Here is a 13,863-nt window from a genome sequence, read left to right as displayed (position 1 = left end):
CTGATATAAAATATAACAGATCTTCCAGTCACAACAAAATTTACTGCATGAGACTGGTTGACTTCCAATTTGTCCTCATTCCAAAACAAATTTTCTAAAGGAGCTCCATTACGGTTGACATAAATGAATTTGAATACTCTAAATTGTCCATAGGTGTGAATGTGACTGTGTATGGTTGTTTGTCTCTATGTGCCTTGCGATTAGTTGGCAACCAGTTCAGGGTATAGACGGCCTCTCGCCTAAAGTGAGCCAGAATCAGGTCTAGCTCCCTTGCAACCAGTATATGTGGTGGAGAAAATGGATGGATTGATAAAGAAGTAGGTCTATCACGACTGATACGAAACACAAAAGGTGCCTTTTGTTTTCGGGTTGCTGTGCCTGTGCTTCCCTTCAAAGATCGCAATTGTCAGTGTTGACTAATGTCGCAGTTACTCCCTTATATTATTTTGGTGTGGTTGCGGTGAACTCCATTGCCTCTCATTTTCCATTGTTTTGGTTTAATTGCAAAATGGGGAAATAAAGAATCTCCTTAGACATTTCCAACACCGCCTCATTATGGGGTGCGCCTAATTTTGTGGCTGGCGAGTGCCTGTAAAAAAAAGAAAATAACAGCTAAAAATCTCCCGTCTGAACGCTGGTACGGGTGATGGTGAAGGATTAAGCTTATCCCTTACGTTCCAGCCCCTGTGCTCAGGCCAATGTCATAATGCAGAGAGCTTAACCCATTCCCCGGCTGGACCATTAAATCATTTTCCCCGCCTGATGATCAAACAAGAAAAGTCGAAGGGTTTCTACGGTATACTGTCGCTTTCCTTTTCATTCAGTGGCTCACTGTCAAAACACCTTTTTGAATGAAAGCATGTTTGAGAGACCCTTTGCCTCATACTTAGTCTGTGTGTGTGTGTGTGTGTGTGTGGTGTGTGTGTGTGTGTGCGTGTGTGTGTGTGCATGTATGTGGCGCGCGCGACATCTGTCAATGACGGCGTGACGCAAACCATCGGGCTGATGTCGGAGATTATGTAAGGAATTGGACGGGGCGCGGCACTGTGAGCAGATTAACAATTCTTCTTTCATCACACAAAACGGTGTTAATACATTTTATCATGTTTTGCAACCACACCAAAGACAAAAAAAATAAGAAATAGGAAAAAAAAACAACTGAGAAGAATGGCATGCCTGCTCCCATGACTGTTACACAAACAAAAAAGCATTTAGTCGACAGACAGAGACGGAACTGGCTAACTGGCAAGTGCACGTCGGCACTGTTCAGCCATCATTATATGAATTTATTTATCTTATGGCATGAACCTTGGCATTTGGCAGCGGGGATCAGCTGTCGCTCTTTGCCGAACACAAATAATCACGACAGCCAGATCCAGCCCAACAAGACAAGTGCAATCCCGTTTCTTTTTGTTGCATCATGAAGTCATTTGATACGCACTCATATTTTATTTCTATTTATGCAGCAGAATAAAGGTTATTTGAATGTCAGCAGCAAAGGACACTGACGGCACGCAACGCAGGCAAAATGTACGCATTGTTTGTTTATGGATTGGAGGCATATTTTCCAACAGACCTGCTCCAAGCAAACAACGCAGTAGACAAATTTACCTGAAGCCCAGAACTCTGCATCATCATCATCATCATCTTCATTTCAACATGCTTTCATCCAAGCTACGAACACGGTGCGGTTACCCAAAATATCCAGACCACAAAGGATTAGAGGAAGGAAAGATATAATTGACACATTCCCCATGTATGCTCGGTCGTGTTAATTCCCTCCAATCATGTAGCTGTGATTACCCGCCATGCTGTGGACATGTTTTATTTGATGCTTCCCTTCATAGCAGTGACTTTGCTGAAACTCAACGTCTGGGCCGTTGCCCTGGGCTGCGTTTTGGATGAACTCATGCGTGCATGACTGTCTGTTTGTTTGTGTGTGAGGCCTATTAATATTTCAACACTGCCCAGTGCCAGATGCCTGTACAACAAAGCAGCGCTTCCCTCTGCACGTCTCCCTCTGTGTTTACTTGACTGTTTTATTGAACAGCACTCTGACACCCTCAACGAGGGGCTAGCAGGAGTAAGAGGAAGGGGGAGGAATACGGAAGCCCAAGTCACTGCTAATTTACGTGTCGTCGTGGCAAAGATTGAGGAGATTCCTTACTGGCTGCACTCTAGAGGAGGTCGACAACAAAAGGGTTTACAGACGATGAAGGGTAGCTTGCGTGCGACACGCCTCTCTCCTCCCTTGCCGTCTCGTCCCACCTGAGCTGAAATACTCATCACTCCTCAGCTACAGCGCTTCTGCTTGCTTCTTGTCTAAGACGCTGCTGACAAGTAGGGTGCACCAGTGTGCCGGGTCCCCGGAGACACGCCCCGCGTGTTTGTGCGTGCCAGCAGGGAGAGAGACTCACGCTGTTTGCGCTGAAAGCAGAACGCCATGTGTCGACAGCATTCACAAAGCCCCTGGTTAGTCAGAGAGCGCCACAAGAGCTGACTAAAATAAATATGGAGCAAATATTTACATGGGCAGAATCATGAAGTAGTGGTTAGTACATCTGCTTCACAGCTCTAAGGTTCTGGGTTGAAATGGCAGCTTTGGTCTGCCTGTGTGGAGTTTGCATGTTCTACAAATGTACGGATTTAAAAGCACGGTTTGTCTGTTTTGTCCAACTACAAAATAAATTGTATGTGGGTCGGTTACACACACGAGTAGTAAAGATTCAAGACATTTTGGATTTGCCTGGCGTTTTTTGCAGCTAAAAAGGTTGTAGTCTTGAGGGAAGACTTCCAGTGAGACTTTAGAATGTGTCAGAAGGTCAACGGCCCAAAATTTAGGATTTTTACACTATGGATTGGTGTTAAGAACCAAAGATCCTTAAAGAAAATACCAAAAACTATATTGCGTGGAGTCAAGGTCGAGCAGACCTGTCCGTTCCTGGATTCACAAAGTTCTATTTATATTCTTCCACAGAAGGGGGTAGAGTCGCCTAATATTGTACTCAAGTCAGAGTTACTTTAGAGTAATGGTATTCAAGTAAAAAGTCTCTCACATCTATCTTTACATGTGAAAGGTTAACTATGGGGAATTTTATTGTGAAATTGTGTTCCAAGTGGTTTTGAAGTACAGCTGTTATATTCTCTCCCACAAACCCTAAATGTTTGGGACAAATAGATTCCTATGACTTTTTAATAAAACATATATACAGGCAGGTCTTACAGAAAATCAGAGTTGAATGTGCATTGTTTGCCGCGCCGCTTGCAGAGGCATTGTGATGCACCGAAACTCCGGCTCAGTGAGGCTGAAATCACACAGGAGCAAACTGATTGACTGGTGCTGCCGCCCTTTGAATTTCTAAGTTTCAGCCCACGTCATGTGACCCTCGCACTATAAAGGCAGTCGCCGCCCTAAAGCCTCGATTTCGTGGTCCGGTGCTGAAGTGAGACACCTCGCTTGTGTACCGAACACTCGACCCCCTCCGACTCGCTTCTCCCCCCGTTGGGACAGCAGCGTGGGCTCCTTTGGAAATGCACAGGAATATATAAATAACGAATGCTTCAAAACATCCATTGCAATTACATGCAGAAACCTTTACATAATAACAAAGGGCCTTGTACTATTTCACGAGGGAATTCTCCACTGCCACGCTATAAAACTTGCTTCCCTCTCTAATTGCTGTATTAGTATGCATTTCTGTAAGACAACCAAAACTCTGCTGTGGGGTTTTGAAAAAGGATATTTCTACTGGTTTGCACAAAGAAAATCAAAACTTACATTGTACAATTTCCTGCATGGTCTCTTCTTTGCCCAAGGGTGACACGTATATGTGCTTTTAAGTGTGCGCGTGTGTGTTTTTTTTCCATTGCAAAGTGCGTACTTGAGTGGCTCAGTCAGTTGTGGTGGATGCAGACAGAGAGGGAAAGAGATGCAGGAGGTCCCATCTCATGCTGCTGCTTAGGGTCAGTGGGTCTTAGGCACGTGGCCAGAACACACATGGCGAGCAGGCTGAATATCTCAGCTGACAGTAATTGTCCCTCTGTGGTCTCCTTAGGAAAACATGTTTCCAGACGACACAGACGGGCTGCGCTGGCCGGATAGTAATCACGGCTGCCATTTGCTCCGACCGAGGGGGAAGCTCGGCATGTGCCCGCAGCCACGATGCGACTCACTGTTTCCATGTGACCTGACTTCAGCTCCGCACACATGTTAATGGATCAGCTCATGAGTTTATTATTGCAAAACATTGGATTGTCAAAGATTGCTGTACGGACTGCTGATTTTCTACTTTTTATATATTTCTCAGAAGGTTAAATACAACAAGATTCCCTTCAAATTTGCTTTTTTTCACAGAGCACTTAAAAAAAATAAAGTAAATATTTTTTTTTGTTGGTGATATCACTACCATTCTACATGATAATCTTAAGGATCTTCATTGGTTGAAAGAGAGTGAGCAAGCAGGAGAGAAGATGAATGGCATCAATGGCCATCTGATACATTCAGGGACATGTGATTGAGACAAATGAGCCTTGTTACATTAGCTGGGATACTGAACCTCCTGCTAAAAGATCCCCAGCTGTGATAAAGCTGAAACTAGAAGCGGTCAACCTTTCCACACAGCATAAGTCTTGGAGAGAGTTTCTCTCGTCTCGCTCATGTCTTCTACCTGGTCTGTAGACAAGTACAGTACATTTACATAGAATATAAAGTTAGCATATCACCTTTCATTCCAGATACTTTGGACTTCACTTTATAATGCAGGCAGCAGATGGAAATGTGTTCCAGCCCTGACGTTGTGCATCTTATGGAGTGCACATCTTGGCCATAAGGGGGCAGTATAATAGGAACACGTGAGAAGAAGAGTTTCACAAATGACTTGGGAAATTGCAGTTTTAGTCCTTTTTCTCAGAGGGAAAAAAAAAAAGTACATGCAAGCGAGTACCATTATATTGTCTGGCTACATTTGTTGCTTTCATGTTTGTGATGCTCTTCATTCGCTCATATATGGCTTTTTGAATTGTGTTCGCATTAGGTCAGCAGACATACAAAAGGCAAAGTTGTGTGATTGCTTCAAATAGATAACGTATGATTCTATTCTTGATGTTTAATTTGACAGTAAACGAAACTGTATTTGGCATTCAATCCTTCACTACCTTCCAAACTGCTGCTTGTTTTGAAGTGAGATAAGTTCGCAGGCACCGTCTCGCATTCGTATGTTAACATTTTTGCTTGTGAGGATCACCAATGGGTCAAATGATGGCTCGTACCTCGAAAAATTGTAAAATCTTCTCAATGGTAACTGTAAATTGTAGGTTACAAAAAGTGGACATGTAATCATCGTCAATGTAACATTTTCTTCCTTTATTCGTTAATCACTATGAGATAGTCCAATGTCTTAACATTTCACCATTCTGTGCACTGAGGCTCATCCTCCACTGAATAAAACATTTGGCCTGTTATGGCCTTTGCCGATGTCTGTCTGCAAGTCTTCAAATGGACATCAAGAAGGAACAAACTGCTGCTTACTGCCTGTTCTCAGCTGTGCTAGTACCCTGTTTTAAAAGGTATTCCTAGATGACAAGGGCACACAAGGAGTGTCTCCTGCCACGGCAGGTTCACAGACTCCTTGCACATTCCTGCAAACATGTGCCTGCTTTTTTGCCAAACGTGGCAGGATGAAGCACCCATGCACAAAGCTAAGGTTCCCCTTCCTTGCACGCATTGTTCACAGTGGAGGACCTACGTGCACGCTGATACCTTTCGGTGAACAATAGCCTTGTCTGACTGCCCTGAAACGCACCGTGCTACGCTAATCCCTGGCAAATAAGTCCTAAGATTAATGATTGCATAAAGTCATCCCCAAAGCCCCGGAATAATCAGATCTCCAGCCTGTTGGGGTTCCAGACAGCAGCTCTGGGAGTCAGCTGACAATCAGTGTCTGTCTCTTTGGCTTTGTACTACCTCACAAAAGACATGAATTGTCTGCTTTATATTTTACATCACTGACACGGAGCTGTCAATAGTTTCCACATGAATGTAATTGTGCTGCGCTATAGGCCGGCGAGAAGAGCCATTTGTCAACCAGAAGTGCACCTCTTCACACATCCTTCATCGTGAGCAGTGCACAATAGTACTTTTGACAATACAGTAAAAAGACATGAAGGCGTGTGTGTAAAGTGATAAATCACACCAGAGTGGACAAAACAAGGCTATTAAAATGTCATTACGAGTGTGGACTCTGCTCTATAACAATAACATGAGCTGTGTTGTGATGAGAGGAGATTGGAGAGGCCGAGACAAGCGGGGGTTGGGAGAGGGGGGTGGAGGGAGCTGGGGGGCGGGGCTGGCCACTTGTCCACCCGGGCAGGGGAGCGTGGGATGTACACATGAAGTGGGATGCCCCTCTTCAGGAGGTTGCTCCGCAGCATGAAGGAAGAGGCAGCACCCTGCCTAATGAGGGGTGAAGCGAAGCCCCCTGCGGGACCCCCCCAGGCACATTCATTAGAAGATGAAAAAGTGTTTCCTGTGGCGGTGCAAGTGCCTGCCTCTGTTCGGACATGTTTAATTTCGGGAAGCAGGAGGAAAAGACGAGGCCACACTGACCAGGCCTGTTCTCAGAGGTCATGAGGAGAGTCAACAACAAAGCACCGAGCTGAGCCAACATTACGCATTAAGCATCACCTTTGAAGCTTACGCAATGAGATTAGTGAAGGTCAAGTGCACTCTTTTCTCCTCAAACTGCGATTGCAAAGACATGCGCGAGACAAGCTATTATGGAGAAAATGTACATCTCAATGTGATCTCAAGTTTATTTTCCCCTTGTGCAATACATTGCATTTTGTTGCATCTTTACGACTGTAGGCAAAAATAATAGATTCATTTAGCCAGTGGTGGTTTGTGGAAGGGAACCAAGGATTATGGTAATGCGGCAGTGAGTGCTGCAAGCCAAATACAGTAAAAGAGAAGAGTGATGCAGTTGGAGCCTTGGGAAGACTCGGAGAGGTTCATTTATAGGATTGCGAAAAATCTCATTCACTGATGCATCTTCAAAATTATATTGCACCAGGTAGGCTGTTTGGATAAGGACAATTGCTGAGACGCAGTAACGAGATGGGCATTAAAGAGTTTGAAAATACATGTGTGATTATTAAAACGCAAATGAATCCTTGCGTTTATTAAGGCAGCCTTGTTAGACATGTAGTGTATATGCAATCTCATGTTATTAGCAACTGCTAAACTTTGGAGTGCTAATCCCGCAAGAATTGCGCATTTGTACATCAAAGCCAAAAATTCTCCCACATAGATGGGCACTTGAAATTCCATTCCATCGAAAATCTGCAATTATTTGTATAGCATGGATGCAAAAAGTCTCGTCTTTTATGTTCACGAGAATCCCGTGGGTTTGTGCTAAAGAATTCCTAATCCACGCCAGTGGAATCCAAATATAGTTAGCGACGAAAATGTAGATGCACAGCCAAATGCCAAAGTGGAAAGAGCCGCTCTCAGTTTGAAGGTTTGATTTTTTTTTTTTTTTTTTAGTGGTTTAGATGTGAAGTGAGAGGGACTGCCAAGGGGAAAACACAAAGATGCCTCAATAATTCAGCATGGCGCTGTTTACAGTTGTGATCTTGTCTCTTTCGCTGCCAGAGACCGAACGGTAATCAAATAATCAATAGTTTCATGCCGTTGTATAATTCAATCACATGCCCAGGGTTCTGTTAACAGGCTAAATCTTCTGCTGTTTGCAGTCAGCTGCAATTTGCACTCTAACACTGCCCCCGCAACACACACACACACACACACACACACACACACACACATTCAAGGCCAAGCTAAATCCATTGTGCGAGGAAGGGGAGATTACAGAAAGGGGAAACAAGTGCAGTAGCTTTCCACACACACAAACGCACGCACACTCTAACTTGACAACTTTGCAGGGAGGACGCCTGAAGCTTTTATTTTCTTTAATGAGAGACATGAGTCTCACGTGTCAGGGATGCACAGCATGAGAACAATGGTGTGGGCTCTAAATCCATCAATCTACTGCATTTATCCATGTATCACATCAATAGCTGTCAGATAAGCAGGGAGAGATGATTAATGTCAAGCACACTGAGTCAAGGCTGCACTGTGCTGGGTGAATATGCAGACTAATAAGTCATCTCACAAGTCAAGGATGAATGGCAGTTGCATGCACTTTGTGACAAATTGAGAGTGCGAGTCTTGAGCAGCCGAAGAACACAAAAGATTACCTTGTGAGACAACATGAAACAAAGACCATCCGTCCTCTAGTGGCAAAGTAAACTGCCAATGAATTCAAAGACGAACACTACACCTTACCTACGTTTAATCTGAGGAGGTCACAGAAATAGTTTTACTTACTATTCTGTCACAAGAACCCCACAGTTACACTTTTAATGTCTTAACAGACACTCCAGTCTGAGAACTATTTGATATCGAATGTTCACTCTGACAATCCGGCCTGTCTACAAGTATGTGACAAATACAAATGACTAACGAGGTTGATAAATGAAACTTTGATACCACTTTTACCTCGATTGAAAACTCTTGAATACATATGGAATGTGCTATTGCCACAAGTTCTTACATGAATACTGTCACGTTTCTCGCCGTAATGCAAGCTTGTATTAAAAACTCAAAGGTAAGAACAACTCTCCCGGTCTGCTCGGCAACACTGGGCAAGTTAAAATAAAAGCATGGTAGCATAATAACAGTTTCACCACACTTTCTATGCCCTTTTTATTTTGACAGCATATCTGATGCCGACATGCCTGAGCGAAAGCTTGCATTCGGGAATATGTCTTGCCATTAGTTGAAACCTCCATCTATATCCAACTCCTGAGCTGCTTATCCTCACAAGGGTAACGGGAGTGCTGGAGCCTATCTCAACTAATTTCGGGCGAAAGGCAGATGACACCCTGAACTGGTCACCAGGCATCACTGAGCAGGAATGATCCCACGCTGTCTGCACAAAAGTCGGCATGAGTACCAATACACCATCCATCAGTGACCCAGTTCAAAAGTCGCTACAGAATTTACAAAAATGCAATTCAATGAAACCACGAGATGATGTTCACTCCACAAGAAACAAAGAAAGACTGAGTTCATGAGCATAGCACATGGCCCATTGATTCTGGGAAATTAATGGCTGAGTCATGAGTTTACTTGTAAGAAAACCAAGAAATCCTGTGAAAACTGGGACAAAATAATCTCAAAAAATGCATCAAAAACCAAATCATGAAAACCTGCGAATACGAAAATAAAGATGCTGCTCTACTTTGATAGAGGCAAACATTAAAGGGGAGCACATAGTTTTTGTGCACACTCACAAGTAGTCAAAGTCAAGGCCCTCCACTTTATGTACAGAAAATACAGGATTCAACTTTGCGTTTCATGCTTGACGGTTTATTGTTTCATTTTTTTGCTAGAAAACCTGGAAAATATTAAATTATTGCATGCGATAATTTAATTCACAAAATACATTCTGTAACGATCAACTGCAGCAGAAAATGTGTTCGTAATAACCTATCGAGGTGACATAAACATTAAACATGTTTGGTAAATCTCCAGAAATGTTCTGGGAAATTATTGTATGAATTAAGATGGGGAATTTTGGTTATGGGAAATTAAAATGGGAATTGAGGGTAATTAGATGGCAAAAAAAAAAAGATGCATCATATTCAAGTTTAAGTGGGACATGAACATAGTCAGGCAAATGTACCATTACACCATTAAGTGAGCACATGAGAGATCGCTACATCAATTGGTCCATTGTATCTTGTATCCCAAATTGTGGCTCACAACACAAGGCAAAAAATGGACCAAATGAGGTCTTATAACTCAAAACCGTAAGGTACGAGAAGTCAGCATTATACTAAATTGTAAACCACATTTTTATTCCAATAAATTCCTGGTAATTCTCCAGAATGTTTTCCTACTTAGAACCTGGCATTTCGCTTTCTTAATGAACTCGGCCTTCTGAGGAAAACTAATTATTTGACATTCCACCAAAAGGTGTTGACACACTTCCATTACAAACATAATGGGTATGGTTAACGACTGATTATCAAATGTGTCCCACAGTTCTGAGCCTGGCCTTGCTTGTGTGGAGTTTACACGTTTGCCTTGTACCTGCGTGAGTTTTCTCCAGGTAGTTCAGTTTCCTCCCAAATCCAAAAAATAAAACACGGATGGTAGGTCAATTGAAGACTCAAAAATGCCCATAATTGTAAATGTGAGTGCGAATGGTCTTTTGTTTCTGTGTGCCCTGCGATTGGTTGGCGACCAGTTCAGGGTGTACCCCACCTCTCGCCCGAAGATAGCTTGGATAGGCTGCAAACACCCCCCCCCCCAGATAATAATGCTCAATTTTGATTGGACGACGCCAGAGGGCTACTACATTGACAATATGTCTACTACTGTTGCTGCAGCTTCCATGAAGTGAAACAAAGTCATGAATATATGTGCACTTGTACACCACTACAAACCACAACTATAATAATATTAATCATTTTGTTAAACTAATAGCTCAGTGACAGTGTCAGTAAAATGCGGAATTATTGTTTCTGAAAAGGCAGAATATGATAAAGTTTCATTTCTCTCATAATAAAAGGCGACAGGTTCGGCTGTGGTCCTCGCCGCACGAGCGCAATAATGTCAGATTTATTATCAGATCAAAAAAACATAAAACACTTTGAGAGCAGACTTTAAGCGGCAGCAATAACCCGGCAAGCTCCCCAAATTATGATTTATGTGCTCTGGGTGGAGAGAGTGCACGGGACAGTAATGTTCAGTAGAGTATATGCGCATGGCAGCTATATGGCTTTACACTTGAAAAGTGGGGAGGCTCGTAGCGGGAATGCACGTGGTGTGAAATTGCTTCATCTGTTTACAATTCCATTTGGAGTTTATGAGAAAGACATGGTGATGTATCGCCCCGCCGTCACGGCATGGCGGGAGCATCCATACAAAGATCCATCTCTCACTTAGACGCCAAATGATACGTCTAATTTGCTGCGAGCACCGTTATTTTTAACCTCGCGAGCTGCCAAACAATGGGGCTTGACTCTCGGCGCCGGCGCATGTTAAAAGGTTGCCAAGTCTCTTCAATTCACGTTTCTCTTTGAATGAATTGTAAACTGCACATTCACTCACTGACTGATTGTTATGGCGCTTCTTCTTTTATCAAAAGCGGAGGAGTGAGTCAAGATGTGCACGTGTCACCACCAACTCCATGATGTCTGAGAGAGGATTGGTTTTGCTGTTTATCCTAGATGGGTATAGTAAACAACCATAAACAACCAGGAAACACCTAGCACATGCTCCCTCGAGTTGTCCACTAAGAATCACTTGGGCTAACTACTACTGAATTTTAATGCCATGATGATGGCACTTGGGAGTGCTAAATATTTTCAGGTGGTACTTGGTGGGAAAAGTTTGAGAAGCGCTGTACTCATACTTTTGACGCTTTGAAAAGTCTTGTAATTTTGAAGAAAATAAAATCTTATCAAGCTACCATTTAGGAGAATGAAAAATAAGTAATATTGTGCTCAATCTTTTGTACAAATGGTCTTGTTAAGTGCACTGTGGTGCTAGCATGTACAAATCTGCCATACTGCCTCCTCTCTACATTATTCATCACACATTTAAAATGGTGAGTCACTGGCTTGAAAAAAAACCCCCATTTTGTCTTGGAAGCTCTTATTCAATTTAGACATTTCGTTCTTTGTGACAGCTAATCTAAAAATATTTCACCCTGCTAACTTTTAACACCAGCACAGGAAGGAGGAAAACCATAGTCGAATTATCGAATTGGGCCATTACTCCCATTGGAGACACTGCAGCCTGACATTATTTAAATGGACACTAATTGATTCTCAAGCCCGTCGTTGTCCTGTGAAGGTGTAAATCTTAGCACCTTTGTTGTGAAAGAACATAAGCTAAATCAAATCAAAAGTCCACAGGAAGGTGATTGGAACAGACCTATGTGACTATTAAAATATCACATGGAAAATTATAAAAACACACATCCCTCCATTTTCCGTAGCGCACACAGATATGAGTTTGGGTGAGAATCAGACTGGTCGCCACCATAAATGACCATTCACATTCAAACCAATAGGAAATTGAGAGGCTTCATGTTTTTGGGATACATCAGGAAGCCGCAGTTCCTGTTGAACACCCACATAAACATGGGGAGAATATGCCAATTCCACACAGGAGCCCAGATTGGAAAATACTGCGAGGCAGACAAACTTACCACTAGTACACTGTCCCGCCTGGAATATAACCATCATAATTAATTAGTGACAAGAGTAAAAGGCACTGTTAGCCAACTGTCCCCCGATCAAATTCATTAGTGTAAACCGTGTTCCAGTGAACGAGTACATTTCCACTGTCCTAATAACCAGCTGACCTCTGATGTTTGCTAACTCCTGCTTTACACTCTGTTACATAAGACAAGGGCGTGTGTGTGTGTGTGTGTGGTGTGTGTGTGTGTGTGTGTGTGTGTGTGGAGACATGCAGGGACTGAGCTGTGCTCACTTTGCTCAGGCCCCAGCAGAGGCAGCTGCCTTTGTGTATTCAGCGGGCGAAATGACACTTCACATGCACCGAGTGTGACTTCAGCGTTACAATAATTCAAGAAACAAACGGCAGTCATGGCGCGGACCCATGCAGCTGCTCTCCACAGCACCCCGGCTTCTCTTATAGAAGAGCGCCTGACCTCGCTGTTCAACTATAATCTGCTCTTGTTATTGTTATCTCCCCGCAAGTTGCTGCCGCTGTGAATAAAACACCACTCTCAGAATAAAAAGAAAATCTGGAATATCTACCATGTCGATGTTGTAGGTTTTAGGTGTCAAAACGCAGTCACACAGGGCCTCGTTCAAAGAATGCTCAGAGGAAACAATGTGATAAGCTCTGAAAAAGCTAAAACGTGGTTTTCCAGCATACGCTATATCATAATAATAATGTAATCCCGGTGTACCTCACATGACACCTCACCATCATGAATATATTCTGATAATTTTCTATGGTGATTTCTGTAAAATTTTAGTTAAAAAAAATGAAAAACAGCACCACGCAGGAACCCATCCCCTTAATAACGAGGGCGACCTGGTCTCAAGTTTCCTGCTGCTGTTAAACTTCCACATTATCCCGAGAGTTATAAGATCGAGAGACTTTTAGAGGTGCATGAAAGGTCAATATTTTGGGTCAAGACCTCCGAGGTTGTACAATCTCCCACGGCATTTCCCTGCGTGCTGTCGATGTATTGGCCTAGGGACAAAACACCAACATTAAAACAAACCACGGTAGTAGGAAGAATGATTCCGCTCTTCTGTCCTTTTGACACACTGCATCCATTTCTCTGCATGTTGACTTGGCACAAACGTCACGTCCCCTTTACTAAAGAGCACCGAGCTTGGGGAATTTTTCTCCAAAACCCATTGCAATTCTCCTCCACACGAGTTAAATTACAAAAGAGGTCACAGCAGCGGGAGCTCGGAGCAGAACGACCAATCGACGGGCAGGCGATTTCTCCCGCTTGTTTGTCAACATAGCGGCTCGCGTAATTGGTATAATTGTCAGGCTGGAGCTCGGAACAAAACGGGGGCGTCCCTTTTTGGCGAGCGCAGGCCATGTCATTTAACGGACATGTTTCTGGAGGCGCTCCCGGGGACACAAGCATGTTGCAGCCACAGCTCGCCTGATAAAATGGCCGCTTTTTTATCTCTGCTGTGCATATGAAAGGCTTATACTTCCCCAATGACAGATTCTATGCCTCATCACTGTGGGATTTGCTTCCATACATCACAACAGGAGTGGAGAGGAAAACAATG

At 43.2% G+C, this 13,863-nt stretch overlaps 1 protein-coding gene across 4 annotated transcripts in view; it reads right to left on the bottom strand.

Annotated features, from left to right (window-relative positions):
• Positions 1-13,863, bottom strand: part of roraa (RAR-related orphan receptor A, paralog a) — a 230,245-nt gene that overhangs the window by 20,306 nt on the left and 196,076 nt on the right. The window contains exon 1 of one of the 4 annotated variants that reach the window (XM_061822863.1): positions 12,282-12,420. The exons of the other annotated variants lie outside the window; for them this stretch is intronic. Coding sequence (XP_061678847.1) covers positions 12,282-12,318 — 37 coding nt within the window. The 5' untranslated portion in view covers positions 12,319-12,420. Of the gene's footprint in view, positions 1-12,281; positions 12,421-13,863 lie in introns of those variants that run through there. 4 annotated transcript variants of the gene reach the window in all.

Source organism: Syngnathoides biaculeatus, chromosome 6 (assembly GCF_019802595.1).
Source record: "Syngnathoides biaculeatus isolate LvHL_M chromosome 6, ASM1980259v1, whole genome shotgun sequence".
Classification (NCBI taxonomy): Eukaryota; Metazoa; Chordata; class Actinopteri; order Syngnathiformes; family Syngnathidae; genus Syngnathoides; species Syngnathoides biaculeatus.
The sequence above is the reverse complement of the archived record's forward strand: the minus strand, read 5'-3'. Positions and strand labels throughout refer to the sequence as shown.